The sequence below is a fragment of the Oryctolagus cuniculus genome, chromosome 9 (genome assembly GCF_051225735.1).
Source record: "Oryctolagus cuniculus isolate XC-2025 breed Fujian yellow rabbit chromosome 9, ASM5122573v1, whole genome shotgun sequence".
Classification (NCBI taxonomy): domain Eukaryota; kingdom Metazoa; phylum Chordata; class Mammalia; order Lagomorpha; family Leporidae; genus Oryctolagus; species Oryctolagus cuniculus.
In genome coordinates, this window is record NC_142875.1 from 85,070,646 (window position 1) to 85,090,989 (window position 20,344).

Below are 20,344 nucleotides of genomic sequence, written 5' to 3' on the forward strand. Positions count from 1 at the left end.
TGAAGTAACACCTTGACAGTAGGGACTCCATTTTAGAGCACCTAAAACTCCATTTTGAAAAAGAACCCTCCACCATGAGACTCTGGTCTGAAACTAACTATGGTCTAAAACTTAGACAATAACTGTACTCGTACAATAACAGTATGCTGCATCCCACTTGGCAGAGCATAGAAACTCCCTAGCATGATCATTCAAGCTTAATACAGATAGGACACATTTGGACTAATGTCAAAATTGTAATTGGTATTAGTTCCACATAGGCCTTAGGTCAGCTTGACCCTAGCAACCATGTATTCCCCCTCCCTTCCTTGTGGTTTTTGCCTTTATGAGCACTGTTGCCTTGAGCTTCAGGGTGGAGAGTTCCTTAGGTCAGGAGCCCATTCTCCACTGGAGGCAATAAAGGGCCATGAAATCAATTCAGTGTGTAGTGCTCCTCTGTTTGCACTCGCTCAGGCTCAACACAGCAAGCTACTTAGGAAGGAAAGAGAAGTTTATTCAGCTCACAGTTTTGGAGGCTGAATGTCCAGATGGCATGTTGCAGGCTCCGGTGAGGGTCCCATTGTGGAAGGCAGAGCACTGCCAAGAGATGATCACATCACAAGGCAGGAAGCACAGAGAGAGGGACTGGGCCCAATTGCAGGATTCTATGACAACCCTCTCAGGAGAGCTCAAGAGGTTCAGAGGGCATCACCTTCCAAGGACATGTCCTCAACCACCCTTCCATAAACTCTACCTCCATAAGGTTCCACCACCAGTAGTGCCAGCCTGGGAACCAGGCCTTTAGCAGGTGGGTCTTTGGGGAACACTCAACATCCAAACCACAGCAGGTTCTCCTATACCCTCTTTTCATGGGAACCCCCTCCTCGGGCCCTGTCTTTGACCTTGTCTGGTCCAGCTGGAGCAAGAATCCTGCTGAGTCAGTTTAGTGGGAATCTCCCTCAGCCTTAAAACCTACCTGATCCCCTCCACATCTCACCAAATTCCTCAACCCTCCCTCTTGATATATGATCACCCGACTCAACTTCAGCAAGAAGCCTGTCCAGACAGTTTAGCAAAAGTCCCCGACCCTCACTGCCCCATTGTTCCATGCACTCTCTCCCTTTGCTTGCTGGCTGTAAGTCCTCAGCTGTCGCAGCTGCTCTGAGAGTCAAGCTGCACTGCAGAATTCTTGATGCTTTTCATGGTAGTCCTGAATAACGTCTTCCCGACCATTTTAACAAGTCTCAGAATTTTAATGTTTCTTGAACAAAAGGAAAGATTTTACCTGGTGAGGGTCCAACACTTTTTGACACATTCTTTCATTTGTTCATTCTTTCCGCGCATTATTCAAAATGAACTTTAAATATGCTCACTGAATGCAATCACCCGTTTATTCAAGGCGCTCTGAATGGGCACTTTATCCTTCCACATTTACCAAGGTCCCTGTGCTGTTGTAGGTTTCTTTGCTACATGTGCTGTGTATACTGAGATGTGGTTCCCTGCCTGCCGTGCAGAGACAGTGCTGGGGAAGGCTAGGTCAGACGACGCAACGGTCACATATCTCCTGGAGGGTGAGCGGCTCCCTGTTCTGATAAACATAGAAGTGGCTCACTTTGGCTCACGCCTGGGTGCCGGCAGCTCTACTGCTGGCTGACTGAGTGCATAGCAGCTGTGCCCTGCACTTCATCTGTCCTAAGCCGGGGTACAAGGGCCAACAGCGAACAGTGAAGGGAGAGCTCCAGCAGCGGCAGGCAACACGTAGCCTCTGCAAAAGGCTTCAGTGGTGGTGGGTCCCGGGGCCACTGCCAAGTTGAATGGGATGGAGCTGGAGGGAGACCAAAGGAACTCTCTATCCCTCTTTCCCCTCTTTCTGAAGGGAAGAGGAAGACAAGTAAGCAAAGGTCTGTGGAAGGAAGCAGCTGGAACCTTCTGGGTTGTCCCCGCCATCTCTGCCTTATGACTTCCTCTCTGTCTGGGTGTTTGAGCCCCAGGGACATCTCAGGGGCCTGTGGCCCAGCTTCTAGGCCTGCTCTGAGCAAGCTGGAAAGCTACTGTAGGGCCACAGGGACAATAATATCAGGCGTGACCGCCTGGGCTGCAGCATAAAAGAACATGCACAGGGCGAATATTTGGGTAGCCTTGCTTGCTGTTCCCGTGAGGGCTGGAACACCATCAGCCTGCCTTCTGACGCTCCTGAGAACACTGTTAGCGCATCCTGATGGCTTGGAGCCTGCAAGCCTGCTGGACCTTGGAGACAAGGCTGGCTCCCATGGAGGAACTGGACATCTACAGTACACATCCCTGGAGAGATGATGTCAGCAGCTGTGCAGGGAGGTCCCAGTCACCCAAGCTGTTGTCAGCATGGACAGGAGGAGGAGCAAACCACACAAGACAGGATCCCTGGCAATCACAAACAAGAGAGGCTACTATTTGAATCCTTTAGCTCTTGGGGGACCTAGAGTTTGTTAAGAGATGTGAGGGTTGAGAAGGCAGTTTGGCCTCTTTGCTTCTCATGGCTTATCTGGGTTTGTCCCCATGTGCTCAAATATATCCAGAGCAGGCTGGCACCGCGGCTCACTAGGCTAATCCTCCACCTGTGGCGCTGGTACTCCAGGTTCTAGTCTCAGTTGGGGCACCTGATTCTGTCCCGGTTGCTCCTCTTCCGGTCCAGCTCTCTGCTGTGGTCTGGGAAGGCAGTGGAGGATGGCCCAAGTGCTTGGGCCCTGCACCCGCATGGGAGACCAGGAGGAGGCACCTGGCTCCTGGCTTTGGATCAGTGCACTGCGCTGGCTGAAGCGGCCATTTGGGGGGTGAACCAACGGAAAAGGAAGACCTTTCTCTCTGTCTCTCTCTCTCACTGTCTAACTCTGCCCGTCAAATATTCTGCAGCCAGACTTCTTTTCTTCTATACAGAATGTACCACATCAGACCCCGGATTATGCAAAGCTGGAATTTTCTATTAAGTGGGAGGGCATAAACAATGATTACATCACAAAGTCCAGAGACAATCAGAAGTCCAGTGGACACAGGAATTCCCCTGGGCTTGGATGCAGGAATGGAATGCATTATACCTTGTTCCCATATGAAAACGTCTCTTCGGTGGAAGAGTAGATTATGCTCTTGGCTGTGTAGTTCCTGTTACTGTCTACCTTTCACAAGATCTATTCACACAAAGAGAATGCCTTATAAATATACAGGAAAGTTTTTCTCCTCTACTTCAGGGACTTTGCCGTGCAGGAGTGGAAAAGCATTCATTAGCTTAAAAGCATTTACCAAAATGCAACTCCACTGCAGGTTTAATTATGTACTATATAGGTCAGCCTATTTCAAATGGACCCCCAAGAGGCTGTCCCTGTAGCACTCTGTATGTTTTGCACTAATTAGTTTCCCTATTACAGAGAACAAGTGGACAGCTCAAAGCTAAAGACAATGCTTGCTCTATGCAAGAAGAGGACAGCATATATATAAATTCTTTCAATGTTCATGTCATTTGAAGTTGGGTTTGCCATTTGCCATGATTGATCTGTCCTTTAACAAGATCAGAAGATGCCAAGGCAATGAAAGCCAACCACGGGAAGCAGATACCCCATCTTCAAATCCAGGTTTTTTAAGCGGCTGGGCTCAAAGTCTCTGTGCTATCTCATAGATGCCCTGTGGTCCACCATCAGTCTACAACCTCACTGCCTCCTGACACAGGATTCGAACTCTGCTCTCTCGCTTATGCTCCTGTACCATTCTCTTCCCTCCCCCTCGGTCTCTAGCCTGCCGGGTTTCTTTCATTCGAGCCCCACTTTTCCCAGAAAGCTTTCCCATGCACCCTCAGTGTACCCTGATCTGTGGCAATTAATCTTACCCTGACCTGTATTTTCCCACTGGGTCACGTGTTCATCTAGTCTCAAGGAATGGGGCCAGCTCCCTCAGGGAAGGCACCATGTCACAGCTGAAGCAAAATCACTTTGCGCCCAGCCCATGGAGGCTCATGACAGGTGCTCAATCATGTCTTAAAGTCAGTGTCAGACAAAAGTGCCAGCTAATGGTTGAAGAGCAGCAGTGCTAGCTGGCCCGCTTAGCATCTTCACTGGCTGTCTCAAAGGTGCCTCTAACTGCCTGAGAGCCCAATTCATGAACCGTCATGGATTCCACTCTTCCTGCCGTTTCTATAACAGTGAGTGGTACCCCTGTCCGTTGAGCTCCCCCTCCAGAGGTGTGGCTCTCACTCCTGGTGGCTGCCTTGTGTCTGTCCCTACTCCAATACATCACCCCCCACCCCACCAGCTGACTGCCCAGCCATCTCTCAACCCCCCATCCGCACCTCCTTTTGGTCTTCCTGTGTCTCTGCTCTTCAAATGTGACTCTGCTGAGATCACTCTCCACTCAAGGCTGCTTCCTGCTCTTGGCTAAGTCCCGAGGTCCCTATCACTGTTCGGGAGGCTCTTCAAGCCCTGGCCTGGCCACCACGTCTCTAGCCTAGGGCTCTGGTCATCCCAGCCTCCTTCCAGCTCCATGGATGTGCCATGCCCCTCCCTCTGCAGTGCTTTCCACACTCAGGCTCCACCCCACTTTCGCACCCTGCTGGCCTTGTTGTTCTTGAACCTCATTCTTTAATCTCAGATCACATCTCTGACCTCCTGGGGGTAACCCTCCCTAGCATTCCTTTTTATATTTACATGTGTGGTGACTCCATGCGTTCCTCTGCTAGCCTCTGAGCCCCATGAGGGCACAGCGCATGCCTTGAGTAGTTTCCAGTCCAGAGCAGGCATTCAATGAGTAAAGTCATCAGCACCAAGTGGTGGGGTATTTCAAAGCACCTTCATGTATATCATCACAGGTCACCCTCCTAACAGTTCCACATTGCAGATGACGAAACAGAGAGAGGTTCTACACTGATGAGAATCAGAGCTGAGACAGGCTTCGAATAACCAAGTCTGTGCTTTGTCCACATTGTACTTTCTCACTTCATTGCACTAAGGATCATTTCAAATATACACTAGGAGGCAGCAGCAGAGTTGTGTGGAACATTCTTTAACACTGGAGCCATCTTGCTTTAGGTCCCAGCCCTGCTGCTTTACTTATGTGACTTTAGGCAAAGTCATTCATCTCTCTAAGCTAATGACAATGCCTACAGAAGAGTTATTGAGAGGATTAAATAGGACAGCGTGTAGTCGGCACCTGCCCACATGTTTGGCACACAGGGAATACACATGTTAGCTAAGAATGATGATAAAAGAAATCAAATATGAGTTCTTCTGTTCTAACATCTGTAAAGCCATTCTTGCACTGTGACAGGTTATTTTCCATTCTGTGACCATCTATATGCTACAAGCACCACACCTTCTGGTTGTATAGAACCAAATCTTTTTGCTTCACAGTGTAAAAGATTTTAGCTGTTTGCCTCCTTTGCTCACCTCACTTGCAAGCTTCCTCCTCACTCTGTCTAGTCTACTTTCTCTGCCCCAGATTTCTTCCTGGCACAGAGTGTCCTTCTCTCTTCCTCAACACCAGCCGTGTACCTGGGCAGAAGTCCAGGAGTCTGTCCCTTTGGAACCCCAGCTGCAGATGGATTGCCAGTGCAAAAGGATGCCAACCAGCTCCAGGTTCTAAATTGGGTTGCTCCACCTCTCTTCCCTCACTGGAGCACAGCCCTCCTCAAATCCTGTAGTTTGTCCTAGGAGGGTAGGAAGAAGCCAGCAGCACAGCCTCCCCCACCAGCATGGGTTCTCTGTAGCAGCCTGTCCATCTCTTCTCCATCACAACAGCTGAGCACCCACACCCATCCCCTCAAGTGCCCAAGTGCCTTCCTGCTATAGGGGTGGGGAAGATCCAGCCTGCAGACCTACTTACTGGGTCTGGTTCTGCAAAGGCAACCACAGGCAGGATTTGAAATTCAATAAATCTAGAGCAGACTGATTTTTCAGTTGCCTGTTTTGTATGGGCCATGGATGATGCTATAAATATTCCAATGGCCCTTGGCAGAAACAAAGGTGCCCCACCCCTGTAAAAGCAGGCCAATTTAACCTACAAGAAGCAGCGAGGGAGATCACTGGTGATGCCACATCAAACCCCTGGACAAATGAGGACGGGCAGAGGAATCCCCTGTTCCTTCTGGGAAGTCCCCACTTTAAGCTCTTTCCAGCCGCTGTGGACCACCACTCTGGCCCTGGCTTGTCTGAGGGGAAGGCTCTGTCTCTCAAGTCCTCTGCCTCCCCCACTACAGGGCAGGGCAGGATACCCTGAGCACTGAGCCACTGGGCTACCCTGTTGCTCCTCCTGGGTGTGTGAGGGACGGAGGGGAAAGTGTACACAAGTCAAGGGTCCAGCACCATCAGATCCTAGAGCTGCCGCCTACCTGTGGTGCAGCCCGGAGCACTCTGGCCTCTGTGACCTCAGCGCACCATGCATTAGACCATTGCTTAGACAGGCCGGTTGTTGTGGCCTGGGGCCTTGTCTGCATGCCACAACACACAGATGGCCCTCTAGATCTGTGGGTTCTGTGTCCAGGGATTCAACCAACTGAGCACTGAAAGTACCAGTAATCAGTACTGCATGTGTATTGAAACTATACAGGCCTTTCCCCCCCTCATTTTCCCCTAAACAGTGCAGTATAACAACTGGTTTTACAATATCTACATTGTACTAGGCATTAGAAGTCATCTGGAGGTGATCTGAACTATGCAGGAGGATGGACATGGGCTCAGTGGAAATCCTACAGCATTTTATAGAAGAGCCTTAAGCATCTGTGGACTTTGGATGTGGGAGGGGTGTCCTGGAACCAATGCTTTGCAGACTGTAAGGGCTAATTATACTCTTATTACCAGGTCAAAAAGACTGTGGGCCGGCACTGGGGCCCAGTGGGTTACGTAGCCACTTGCAACGCCAGCGTCTCACATTGGAGTCCCGGCTATTCTGCTTCCAATCTAGATCCCTGCTATTGTGCCTGGGAGCAGAGGATGATGGCTCAAGTACTTGAGTTCCTGCCCACGTACATGGGAGACCCAGGTGATGTTTTTGGGCCCCAGCATCGGCCTGACTCAGACTTGGCTGTTGCAGAATTTGGAGACTGAGCCAGTGGATGGAAGATCTGTCTCATTTTTTTCTCTTTTCTTTAACAAGAGGAACAAAACCATAACACACTAGTCCTTCCTACTTTCAATTACTACAGTTTTATAGAAAGTTTTATAATCCATATACAAATGAATTTTGTAGATTAAAAAGTATTCAAAAGCATTGTTTTCTTTTTTTTAAAAAGGTTTATTTATTATTTATTTGAAAGGCAGAGTTACAGAGAGGCAGAAGTAGAGAGAGAGAGGTGTTCTATCCAGTGGTTCACTCCCTAGATGGCTGCAACAACCAGAGCTGAGCCAGTCCGAAGCCAGGAGCCAAGAGCCTCCTCTGTGTCTCCCACATGGGTGCAGGGGCCCAAGGATCTAGGCCATCTTCCACTTCTTTCCCTGGCCAGAGCAGAGAGCTGGATCAGAAGTGGAGCAGCTGGGGCCTGATCCGGTGCCCATATGGAATGCCAGCACCACAGGCGGAGACTTAGCCCACTACGCCATAGCACTGGTTCCTGACCTTCACTTCTAATCTTAAGCCTCTGTCTGTCCTCAGAATTAGGAAGCATCATCTAATTGCCTTTAGGTGGAGAGTTAAATCTTGTAATTTCTCAATCTGGGTTGACATAAATCAGCCACTTTCCACTTCAAAAACTCTGTCCTGGGTTTTCCTCCTCAGCTGCTCCATCCTGGGTAGACTCCATGTGGCCTGGACCCTGGTACTGGTGATGGTGGGAGAGGCACTCGCTTGCTTCTGCTTCTCTTCCCATCCTGGCCCTGGGCTGGCAGCCTTTCAGTCATGACCCACCCAAACAGGTCCAGGGCAGGCGCCTTTCACACCACACCTGCGGCCATGCAGAGCCCGTGGTCCCCGGCCTCTGGCTGTCAGATCTGACAGCCCACTCTCCAGGCCCCCTGATGCCACTGCTGTTCCTCCAGCCTCCTTGCAGCTTTCAGTAACGTGCTCAGCCGCTGACACAACGCCAGCAGCCGTGGCCATTCCCTCTCCACCTATGGCAGCTCCGGGTTTGCAATCCCCAGAGCTTCATGGCACGAGTCCTTCTGGGGTCCTCCAGCTATGGGGGTTCCACTGGCTTTTATTCCCTCCTCTAGGTGTCAGCCAGAGGCAGGTGCAACATAGACAAAGGCGGAGATCTTAGGATTCTTCCAGGACTGCCCCTTCCCAGCATGGACCATTTCTGTCTGTGAGTATGAACAGGAGGCTGGAGGTTAACTGCACCGCCTTTTGCAAATCTGTTTCTGTATCTTGGCCTTCATGTGATAATCTGACAATCTGAGTCCTAACTGAGATGCAGGGCTACGGCTCTGGGGAAAGAAGCCCGAATGCCTGTTGCCCCATCACGGAAGTGGGGTGAGTGCTTTGAATACTACTCACCATCAACCACACCTCACGCTACTCCCCTGCTACACAGGCAACCTGTCCCCATGATGAAGACAGAACTCTACCATCAAGCACTAGAGTATTTGCCTTTTCTGTGCATTTTCAATGAATAAGACTCAAAAAATCTCAAGAATATGACCATACGCATTGTGGTGCTTTTCCTTTTGTTGAGTTTAAGTTTTGGGAACACTGACTTGGTGGTGTTTGCCTGTGCGTGTGATTTTTCTTGTGTGTACAGTAGTATAAATTTTAGACGTGTATCTGCCACCATCACTATCAGAAGGCAGAAGAGCTTCATCCAAAATTCCCCCTTTGCACACTCTCTTGGCAACCCCTGGCAATTGCTAAGCTGTCTCTGCCACTGTAGCTCTGTCTTCTGTAAAATCTCACCAGCATGGAATCAGGCAGCATGTAACGCTTTGAGACTGGTTTCTTGCACTCATAGCACCAATCATCTAAGTTGTCACCTGTCCCGATACCCAATTTCCTTGTCACGTGGGTGGGGGTAACCCTTCTCTCATTCCTGATGTTGACAACTTTCTTTCCTTTGCTGTCAGTCTTAGGATAGCTTTATCAATTTTACTGACCATTGCAAAGAACCAGCTTTTAGTCTCATTGATTTTCTCTAATATCTTTTTGTTTTCAATTTCACTGATTTTGCCTCCTATCGTTACTATTCTTTTCTTTGCTTACTTTGGATTTACTTTGCTGCCCCTTTTCTGTTTTCTTGAAGCAGCTTAGATCATTTTTTTAAAGATTTACTTATATTTTAAAGTTATTGGAACAGAGAGAGGGAGACAGAGAGAGAGAGAGAGAGAGAGAGAGAGAGAGGAAGAGAGATTTTCCATCTGCCAGTTCACTCCTCAAATGGCCACAGCAAATGTGACTGGTCCAGGCTGAAACTAGGAGCCACAAACTCCATTCAGGTCTCCCACATGAGTGGCAGGGGCTCAAGTACCTCCCAGGCACACCAGTGGGAACCTGGATCAGAAGCAGAGCAGGGGTAGGTGTTGTGGTGCAGTCGGGTTAAGCCACTGCCTGCGATGCTGGCATCTTACATGAGCACAGATTGAAGTCCTAGCTGTTCCACTTCTGGTGCAGCTCCCTGATAATGTACCTGGGAAAGCAGCATAAGTTGGCCCAAGCGCTTGGTCCTAGATAGCTAGGAGACCTGACAGAATTCCTGGCATTTGGCTTCTGGCTTGCCCATCCCCAGCCAATGTGGCCATTTGGAGAGCGAAACAGTGGATGAAAATTCTCCCTCTCTGTCTCTTCCTCCCTCTAACGTGCTTTTCAAATAAATAATCTTTAAAAAAAGAAAAGATAAAATGCATTTGTTTTTTTAATTTTTTAAAAAATTTATTTATTTATTTATTTATTTTGACAGGCAGAGTGGACAGTAAGAGAGAGAGACAGAGAGAAAGGTCTTCCTTTTTTGCCGTTGGTTCACCCTCCAATGGCCACCGTGGCTGGCGCGCTGCGGCCGGTGCACCGCGCTGATCCGATGGCAGGAGCCAGGTGCTTCTCCTGGTCTCCCATGGGGTGCAGGGCCCAAGCACTTGGGCCATCCTCCACTGCACTCCCTGGCCACAGCAGAGAGCTGGCCTGGAAGAGGGGCAACTGGGACAGAATCCGGTGCCCTGACCGGGACTAGAACCCGGTGTGCCGGCGCCGCAAGGTGGAGGATTAGCCTAGTGAGCCGCGGCGCCGGCCAAAATGCATTTTCTATTAAAAGAAAAAAAGTAAAATTTTTTGCTTTGAAATGTATTTTGTCTAAAATTAATACAACCCAATCAGCTTATTTTGATTTGTGCTTCCATTTTTTGCCCTTTTACTTTTGACTTAGGTATATCATTATACTGGAAGTGCACTGCTTGTTGGTGACATAGAGCCAGCCCTCATCTCCACACACAGTCCGGCAATCTTAGTCTTTTTAGAGTTTACTCATTTATTTTTATTTATTTGAAAGGCAGAGAGAAAGCAAGGTGGGGGTAGCTTCCATTTGCTGGTTCATTTTGCACAAGCTCACACAGCTGAGGCTGAGCATGCTAAAGCCAGGAGCCTGGAACTCCATCCAGCGCCCCAGGTGAACGGCAGGGACTCAGCCTCTGAGCCATCACCTGCTGGCTCCCGGCTGTGCATCTGCAGGTATCTGGATCAGAAGCAGAGGTGGGACTCCATCCCAGGCCCTCTCTGCCGGAATGCAGGCGCCCCAAGTGCTGGCTTAACCCGCTGTGCTATAGCACCTGCCCAAGTCGTTTAAAGGCGGTGTTCAGAGCTGAGTTGGATAAACTTTTCCTATGTCATACGCCCATTTTATGTTTCTGAAGCTGAACACCACAGACTCGGTCACATATGAAGACAGAGGTTGCTCTTGTGGCACTGGCATCTGCTGGCACGTGCTGAGGACCTTCCTGCTGTTATATTCTGGTGGGGCAGAGCAGGCGGGCCAGCCTGGGTCTCTTCTTATAAATCCAGGAATGCCACTGGGGTGGGGGAGGGCTCACACTCCTGACTTCATGTAACCCCATTATTTCCCAGGGGTCCCACCTCCAAATACCACTAACATATGAAGATTAAGTTTCCAATCCATGGACTTTGGGGAGACACATTTGAACCACAGCTTCCTGCAAAGGCCCACACAATGCTGGGCTCTGCGGCCTGCAGTCTCTTGCATTATTCACCTCTGCAGTTGTAGGGAGGAAGCAGCTACAGACAGGCGGCAAAGGAATGAGGGTGACTGTGTGCTAATAAAACTTTACTTCCAAAAGCAGACTTGGCCCAGCCATCATTTGCTGTGGCTGAAGTAATTGCATTGCATTGTTTGCCTGGTTGAAATAATTGCATTGCGTTTAATGCAATTACTGAGGTTTGAATTGAAATCTGCCATTTTATTGTTTGTTCTGTTTCTTTTCCCTGTTCCTCCCTTCCTGTGCTTGTTTGGGTCATTTGGACACTTTCTATGTGGGGAGCAATCCGGACTAGACTGAGTTACTGGAATTAAGACTTATTCTATGCATCTGCTCTCCCACAATATGGCGCTGGGAGAAGAAAACAGCTTCTACACAGGTGCCTCCAGTTCAGCCAATAAACTGTAGGACTCGCTCCTGATTGGAGGAGAGCAGCGTACTCGGCGTGTGGGCAGCCGAGTTGGGATTGGCGGAGGAGGACTATAAAGGAGGAGAGAGACGGCATGCACCAGGAACATCTAAGGGGAACATCTAAGGGGAACACCTGTGCAGCCCCCGAGAGAGCTGGCCGGCGGTGTGCCGCTCCCCTGCGGAAGTGGGGAATGTGGCCAGGGGGAACTGCCCTTCCACGGAGGTGGAAGGGATAGTAGCCAACCTGGGAAGAACCAGCAGCAAACCCGGGGAGGGCCGAGCAGACGAAAGAACAGCGCAGGGTCCTGTGTCGTTCCTCCACGAAGAGGGGGAGCGACATTTCTAGGCTGTCATTTTGATTTACTGAGAGTCACAATGCGCAGCTGTCACTTTTCACAGCGTGGTCCCAGCAAGTCCTTGACCAACCTCCCATCCCGTGGTGTGTGGACACCCACCTGCCACATGGATCCCTGGTCACCCCCTCCCGGGGGTGAGGGGCGTCACGCATCTCATGAGTCACATCTAAGGCGCACTACAAACTCCATTCGACATTGGGATACTCTGGCTTTCAACTTTCAGATAGATTTGAAAGAACTTAGTAGAAGAAATAAGAGTGTCTTGGGTTTACCTAGATGTTTACGATTCCTCTCCATACCCACTGTTCTTGGGTGTTATTTACCTTCTGTGGGACAAGTCCTTGGTCCTCTCAGACAAGGAATGCACACAACGAATTCTTTCAGTTTTTCTTCCTCTGAGAATGCCTGCACGTCACCTTCATTTCTAAAGGATATTTTCACTGCATACAGAATTCCAGGTTGACCGTTTTGTCTCACAAATGAAAATATTCCATTGCCTTCTGGCCTCCATGGTGTCTGATGAGAACTCTGCAAGGGACTGGCACTGTGGCGTAGTGGGTTAAGCTGCTGCCTGCAGTGCTGGCATCTCAGATGAGCGCTGGTTTGAGTCCCGGCTGCTCCACTACCAATCCAGCTCTCTGCTATGGCCTGGGAAAGCAGTAGAAGATGGCCCAAATCCTTGGCCCCTGGACCCCCAGGGGAGACCTGGAAGAAGCTGCTGGCTTTGGATCAGCACAGCTCTGGCCATTGTGGCCATTCAGGGAGTGAACCAGCAGATGGAAGACCTCTCATTCTCTCCTTGCCTCTGCCTCTCTGTAAATCTGCCTTTCAAATAAATAAATAAATAAGTCTTGAAAAAAAAAAAAAGGAATCAGAAGCAGATCTGGGACTCAAACCCGGGCACTCTGATATGGGATATGGGTGACTTGAGCAGCAGCCTAATTGTAGCACTAAGCAAGTGCCCCCATTCTCTTCTGATTAGTGCTAGCTAATTAGTCCTACTCTGTCCTTCACAGTAGTATCCCATTTCCTGTTTTTATTTTTCATTGGCTTCAGTCACCTGCAGTCCACTGGGGTCTGAATATTAAATGGAACATTCCAGAAATAAACAATTTACAAGTTTATTTTCCTTTTTAATCTCAGAAATTCTTTATATAACTTTGATATGAAATTCAATAGATACATGCTTTTGATTATCTTCTCCCACTCTATAACTTGCAGTTCTGCTTTTTCAATTTTTTAATTTATATAAGGTGAGCAGATTCCATGCATTTTACATATACAGATCTAGGAGCACAGTGATACTTCCCCCCACCCTCCCTCCTGCCCAAACTCTCACCCTCCCGCCTCCTTCATTCTTTCTTTTGGACAACTGGTAAGATTTAAAAGGAGTGGTGTGGTTTACCGTGAAAACAAGTTCCCTGTCCCACTCTTTGTCTTATCATCAGCAAGCCAGGTAGGATAAAGGATTGTAAATCAGGTCCTTTGGGTTTTGTCCCCACCTGGCAACTGAATGCCAATCTGATTGTCAAGTTTTTTTTCCTTTGAAATTGTGCTTAAAAATACCAGTGCTAGAAGGTCCTTTTTGGGGATTTTTCCTCTTTTGGAAGCCCACTCCATGCCATTCTCAAAAACAAACAAAAAACAAAAAAGGAGCGATGTGACGAAATCTTGCGCTGTCCTGCTCTATCCTGCCTGGGATCCTTTGTCCAGCGTTTTCACGCTGTGTTTGCTACCCACCCAATAGTCACTAAGTAGCTGCTTCAGTTATCAGGTCAACTGTGCAATACCTCAGTGCCCAACGGGTTCAAGTGACTCTTACCCTTACCCAACAGCCTGATGCTACGTCACAATGCCTCTGCCATTCACCACACTTTACCTCACCAGGCAGGCACTGTATTATCTCGCCTTGCCACAGGAGAAAGGGCAGGTACAGCACAGTAAGACATGTGAGGGAGAGGCCACATTCATCACTCATACAGCTTTGACTACAACAAATGGTTCTGGTTGTTCTACTTCATCATTAGTTACTGTTGTCAATCTCTTTGTATGCCTCACTTTTAAATTAAACTTCATCACAGGTATGTAAGTACACGTAAGGTTCCATGCAGTTTCAGTCACTCATGTGGGTTCTTGAAACACATCCTCCATGGATCAGGTGCAATCAAGTAGGATCACCGTACTTTCAACAGGAGTCATGGTGTTTATAGTTTTGCTTCTGATTAGCTCTATTTTTTTTTTTGACAGGCAGAGTGGACAGTGAGAGAGAGACAGAGAGAAAGGTCTTCCTTTTCCATTGGTTCACCCCCAAAATGGCCGCTGCGGCCGGAGCACTGCGCTGATCCAAAGCCAGGAGCCAGGTGCTTCTTCCTGGTCTCCCAAGCGGGTGCAGGGGCCCAAGGACCTGAGCCATCCTCCACTACCTTCCCAGGCCACAGCAGAAAGTTGGACTGGAAGAGGAGCAACTGGGACAAAATCCGGCGCCTCACCTGGGACTAGAACCCGAGGTGCCAGCGCCGCAGGTGGAGGATTAGCCTAGTGAGCCGCGGCGCCTGCCTGATTAGCTCTATTTTTAACATGTATTTTGTAGCGCCTTTGTACTGTTTTCTACTCCTTGCATTTATTCTTGGTTTCCTTCTCCATTCCTCTTTTATTTTCTCTGTCTTGCTCTTCAAATAAATATAGAGGAGTGAGTGTTGTGGCTCAGTGGGTTAAGCTGCCCGAATCCTGTATCAGAGTGCCTGGGATCAAGTCCCACTTCTGCTTCTGACACAGCTTCCTCCTAGTGTGCACCCTGGAAAGCAGCAGGAAACGGTTCAACGTTTGGGTCCCTGCCATCCACGTGAGAAACCTGAATGGAGTTCCTGGCTTCCTGGCTTCAGCCTGGCTCTTGCAGGCATTTGGGGAGTGAACTACTAAATGAAAGATCTCACTTTAGTGTGTGCTCTCTCTCTCTCTGCCACTCTGCCAAATAAAAATAAATTCAAAAAATAATTCTGGCTCCTGTTTTCTTTCAGTTGGAAACACAATTTAGGGTAATAGTATTGAAGAAGAATTTTTAAAAATTATTTTAATGTTCATATTTACGGGGTACAGTGTAGTAATTTGATGCATGTATTAAACATGGGATGTTAGCAGCATGTCCATCTCCCCAAAGTAAAACATTTAAAATTAACATTTAGTAATTGCACACAGGTGTAAGGTAGTGTGTGATATTTCAGTGAGTGTATCCCATTGTCTTGATTGAGCATAATCAACACCTCCCTCTCCTCATCAATACTCTATGTTTGGAGTCACTGAGCTCCTCTTGGAGAAGCATTTGAGGAGCTGTATCAACTCACACCCATGCCCATGTCGTCAGAGCATACCTTAGGATCAGTCTATTCCAAGAGAAAACTGTCATGTAATGGAATTTAAAAAAGATTTTATTTATTTGTTTGAAGGGCAGAGCTAGAGAAAGAGAGAGAGAGAGAGAGAGAGAGAGAGAGAGAGAGGTCCTCCATCTGCTGGCTCACTCCCCAAATGGCCTCAAGGGCCAGAGCTACAACAATCCGAAGCCAGGAGCCTGGGACTTCTTCCGGGTCTCCCATGCAGGTGCAGGGGCCCAAGGACTTGGTGCAGGGGCCCAAGGACTTGGGCCACCTTCTAGCACCTTCACAGACCACAGCGGAGAGCTGGATCAGAAGTGGAGCAGCCAGGTCTTGAACTGGCGCTCATATAGGATGCCGGCACTGCAGGCGGTGGCTTTACCCACTACACCACAGCGCCATTCCTGATACTGTGCGATTTTAAATGCTTCTCCTTCTGTATCTCGGTGGACAGAAGCTGCCACTCTCCCGGGACTGAATTAAAGGTATAGATACTTTTCACTGTTCGGCCTGTGCAGCCTATAACTGCCTTGATGAATTGTCTGCTAGGCAAACCGCCTGTACCCCCATAAATCTTACTCTTGCTGTCGTGGTAATTTGATTGTCAGGAATGAAATGAAAAAGTGGATGTGGCTGTGTGTTTCAGTTCCAGCTGAGTGTGTGGAGAAAGCGGGTCTGCGGCACACACTACTGGGAACACCTGTCCTGAAACACTCCTGGAATTTGGGCGGCCCTGAGCTTCTCCGCACGGATTTTTCATTTCCACACAACGCCCTGTAGATGGCGCCATTGCCACTTCTCATGGGGCGAAGCGCTCTCTTCACCGGCCGAAGGGCCCCCAGTCCGCTAAGCCGTGAGGTCTCAGAGGAACACGGAAAACTTTCTTATCCTCCGCATGCATAACTCGGGTTCTCCCTCAGGCTGCCTCCCCCAACCCCGCATGTCCATCAGTCTCACCTTGAAGAAACCCCTGCCCCACCTGACCTCTCCAAATTTCCTCACCTTCTGTGTCACACCTGCAGGGCCCTGCTCCCACCCTGGCTCCTCCCCCAGGGCTGGGGGGAAGCACAGACTGTTTCCCCAGATGCTGTCCTGTGGCTCCTCTGTGCGCACACTCCTACTAATGGCATCTACGCAGGACCCTAAACTGACTTCTCTTAGTGCACCCCTGACCCCCAGCACCTTGAGTCCCTTATGGAGACACTGGACGCCTGCAGGAGCTGGTACACGCAGGACAGTACACGTTCCTGTAGGAGAAATACCCAGAGCCCCACTGAACACCTGGAAGGGGTGGGGGACACGCAGGACACCCCTAAAGGTGGGGGTGGGAGCTCCAGGTTTTACCTCCTGAAGATTTATTTATTTGAAAGGCAGATTAACAGGGAGAGAGGGAGAGACAGAGAAAGAGACAGGCAGCCCTTGTAGCTTCTGGCTCACTCCCCAATCCCCAAGAGCCAAGGCTGGCCCAGGCCAAAGCCAGGAGCCAGGAACTCCACCAGGACTCTGATGTGGGTGGCAGGGGCCCAAGTCCTTGAGCCATCACCTGCTGCCTCCCAGGCACATCAGCAGGAAGCTGGATTGGAAGCGGAATACCTTGAACCAGGCACTCTGATATGGCAGGTGGGTGTCCCAAGCTGGGGTTTAACACCTTGTGCCACAATGCCCTGAGTTTTAAAGGGACAGGTGACATCTGAGCCGGAAGTGTGTTTTGAAGGAACCACACCCATCCCTCTGGGTTTCTTGGTGTTGCTTTATCTCCCCCGGGACCTTGAGGGTTCATGGATGCTCCAGAGATGTCCTAACAGGGACCCAGGCCCAGGTCCCCTTTAACACTTCCAGCTCCTCCTGCACACAGATCCCATGTTCTCAGCACAGCTTTCCACAGTCCCATGACATCCTCATGGCTGCTGTCAGGGCTGGGCTAGGGCGGGTCCAACCTACGTCCCTTGCCCAGGGCACGTTGGATCTCCCCTCGGATTGTCAGGCTCACAACTGGGTCTCCAGGCCCTGTCTCTGCCCTCTGCTTTCCATCGACCCCCAAGCCCACTCACCTTCTCCCAGAGCCCCCTCTTTGTTCCACTGGCCTGGAGTTTCCTCCTGTCACCCACCTCTCAGCCAGGAAAACACTCCTGTTTTGCACCCAAAACTGCCCTCTCGTTTATTGTATTCAAGGCCCGGATCTCCACAGTCTCATGCCCAGGGATTCTCAGTCTCACGCTCCGCGCTTTAGGCAAATGAAGGCCTTCACCCTCTGCCCACGGTCCAGCCCTTTCCCAGCTAGCCACTCTCTTGCCTAAGCCTCCCCCCCCCCCCCCGCCTTCTGAGATGCAAGCCCCCTTTGAGCTCACAAGCATCCTCCTCTGGGAGGGCCCCGGGTGCCCCAGCTGGAGGCACCTCTCCTCCTCCATCCCCTGGAGCTCTCAGCTGCACGGACATCAGCACGCTCCACTCTGTGCTCTGGGGATCGGAGTGCCTCTCCTCTCCTCTTCTCTGGAGTGGGAAGTCAGGATCTGAGACTCAGCACTCACCTCTCCCATGGATCTAGGGGGTGTGGCATGAAACAGAATGCCCAGGGTGGAAGCTGCCTGTCTTGGGAACCATGGAGAATGTACTCTGTGTGTTTGTGTGTGTGTATGAGAGAGAGGGGGGAGAGAGAGGGAATGAGAGCAGGAGGGATGGGTTACATGGAGGACAGCTTCTACCCAGACTCCTTACAGGCAACGAGATGCCAGTTCTAGTCCCACATGGGAAACCACAGCAAAAGCCGCCATGTCAGTTATACCGTCTAGGAACCAGGCACCAAGGGGAGATGGGAGAGGGCTCAGGCTGCCTGGGCAACTACTCCCCAGCAATCTACTCGCCTCTCTAGGTGCTGCTCCTGAAGAAGCTGTAAGAAATAACAAGGGCCGGCGCTGTGGCATAGCAGGTAAAGCCACCACCTGCGGTGCTGGCATCTCATGTGGCACTAGTTCAAGTCCCAGCTGCTCCACTTCCGATCCAGCTCTCTCCTATGGCCTGGGAAAGCAGTAAAAGATGGCCCAAGTACTTGGGCCCCTGCACCCACATGGGAGACCCGGAAGAAGCTCCTGGCTCCTGGATTCAGATTGGCACAGCTCTGGCCCTTGCAGCTTTTTGGGGAGTGAGCCATCGGATAGAAGACCTCTCTCTAATCTCTGTCTCCACCTCTGTCTATAATTCTGCCTTTCCAATAAATAAATATATTAAAAAAATTCACAACATCCATAGAAAAGGATACAAGTTTTAGATACTCTATGGGAGTTTGTTATTTAAATGATTTTTCCCCAAAGAATAACCTACCTCATATTTTCATGATGGCCACACAGCAGGGAGCTTCCCCAGGAATAGGCTTTCCCCAGCACCTGAGGGGAGCTGCACAGCCCTGGTGTTTAAATGACTCCAGGATGAGGGAACAGGAGAGGGGGAGCAGGGAGGGAGGGAGGGCAAGGCGGGAACTAAATCTGTATATATGAAATACATGAAATCTGTTTACCTTAAAATTTTTAAAATTAAAATTAAATTTAAAAAAGATTCTGCTTTGAGGCTCCCGCATGTCACATCAGAGTGCCGGGTTCGAGTCCTGGCTACTGTGTCTCTGATCCTGCTTCCTGTTAATGTGCACCATGAAAAGCAGCAGGTGATGGCTCAAGGACTCTGCATCAGGCAGACCCTTAGACACGGGTGACTGGGGAAGAGCCACAGGGCCCTCCCGCTGCCAGGGGTGAAACCAAGGACCCTGCTCTCACCTGGGACTCTCCCAAGGCCACCCTCTTTTGCAGTGGGACTTGTTACAGTATCCTGATACAATGGGGGCTCAGCCAACCTAGAAAAGTCTAGTTTGTAGCCACATGCACACAGGGCCTAAGGGTATGCAACTCCCAGATGTCAATCACAAATGCCAATCATGACATCTTGGCCACGTGACTGAGGCAATGGTGATTCAGGGGTGAAAGCCCCAAACCAGGAAGAAAGGGGGCCACGTGCTGTTTCTATGGGTCCACTCCTCTCTCAGAACTTACTTTAGTAAACTTTTATTTATTTATTTGAGAGGGAGAGAGTGCGAATTCCCATCTTCTGGTTCATTTCCCTACACCTACAGTGGCCAGACCGAAGTGGGAGCTGGGAAATCAATCCAGGTCTTTTATGCAGGTGGCAGGAAGTCAGCTACTTGAGCCATCATTGTTGCCTCCCAGGGTCTGACGAACAGGAAGCTGGGATTGGGAGCAGGACTGGGAATTATTCCAGTTATTCCAGTGTGGGACCCAGGGGTCTTAACTACGAGGCTAAACACCTGCCCCAGTAAACTTTTTGTTTTAACAGCTCTACTTTGGTCTCCCTGAACTACAACTCATTACTCTGCTGGCGAAAAGGAACTGAGGGAAGCTGGCCGCTGCTGGTGACACAGGGACCCTGGCACCTGGGTAGGAGACCCAGACTGAGTTCCAGGTTCCTGGTTTCTGCCTGGCCCCGGCCAGCTCTGGCTGCTGCAGGCACTTGGAAAGTAAGCCAGGGATGAAAGGTCTCTGTCCTCTCTGTGTCTCTCTGCCTTTCAAAATAACATGACAATCAATCAATCAATATATTTTTTCAGTAATGAAAAGATTAAAATGAGTTTCCGCCTTCAAAAAAGTGTCATTTAATTTTTTAAAAGTAGACCCTTTAGGACAAAGAGTATGAGACAGGAACTGAATGGGCCCATCAGTCTTTTTTTTTTTAAAAAAAGGATTTATTTATTTATTTGAAAGTCAGAGTTACACAGAGAGAGGAGAGGCAGAGAGAGAGAGAGAGACAGAGAGGTCTTCCATCTGCTGTTCACTCCCCAACTGGACGCAATGGCTGGAGCTGCGCCGATCCGAAGCCAGGAGCCAGCAGCTTCATCCAGGTCTCTCACATGGGTGCAGGGGCCCAAAACTTGGGCCATCTTCTACTGCTTTCCCAGGCCATAGCAGAGAGCTGGATGGGAAGCAGAGCAGCTGGGACTCCAATCGGTGTCCATATGGGATACTGGCACTGCAGGCAGCAGCTTTACCCACTACAGCATAGCGCTGGCCCTGGGGATCTTTCATAAACA

The 20,344-nt window shown here is 49.7% G+C and overlaps 1 protein-coding gene across 8 annotated transcripts in view; it reads right to left on the reverse strand.

Moving 5' to 3' along the window:
• The window catches only part of MTUS2 (microtubule associated scaffold protein 2), a 663,520-nt gene that overhangs the window by 122,400 nt on the left and 520,776 nt on the right, over positions 1-20,344 (reverse strand). Inside the window, exon 10 of one of the 8 annotated variants that reach the window (XR_016213358.1) lies at positions 19,989-20,226. The exons of 6 other annotated variants lie outside the window; for them this stretch is intronic. Coding sequence is in view for 1 of the 2 variants with exons in the window: in XM_089304273.1 (XP_089160399.1) it covers positions 20,161-20,226 (66 nt within the window). In the remaining variant the exon portion in view is untranslated. Of the gene's footprint in view, positions 1-19,988; positions 20,227-20,344 lie in introns of those variants that run through there. One more of the 8 variants, XM_089304273.1, reaches the window with a different exon arrangement.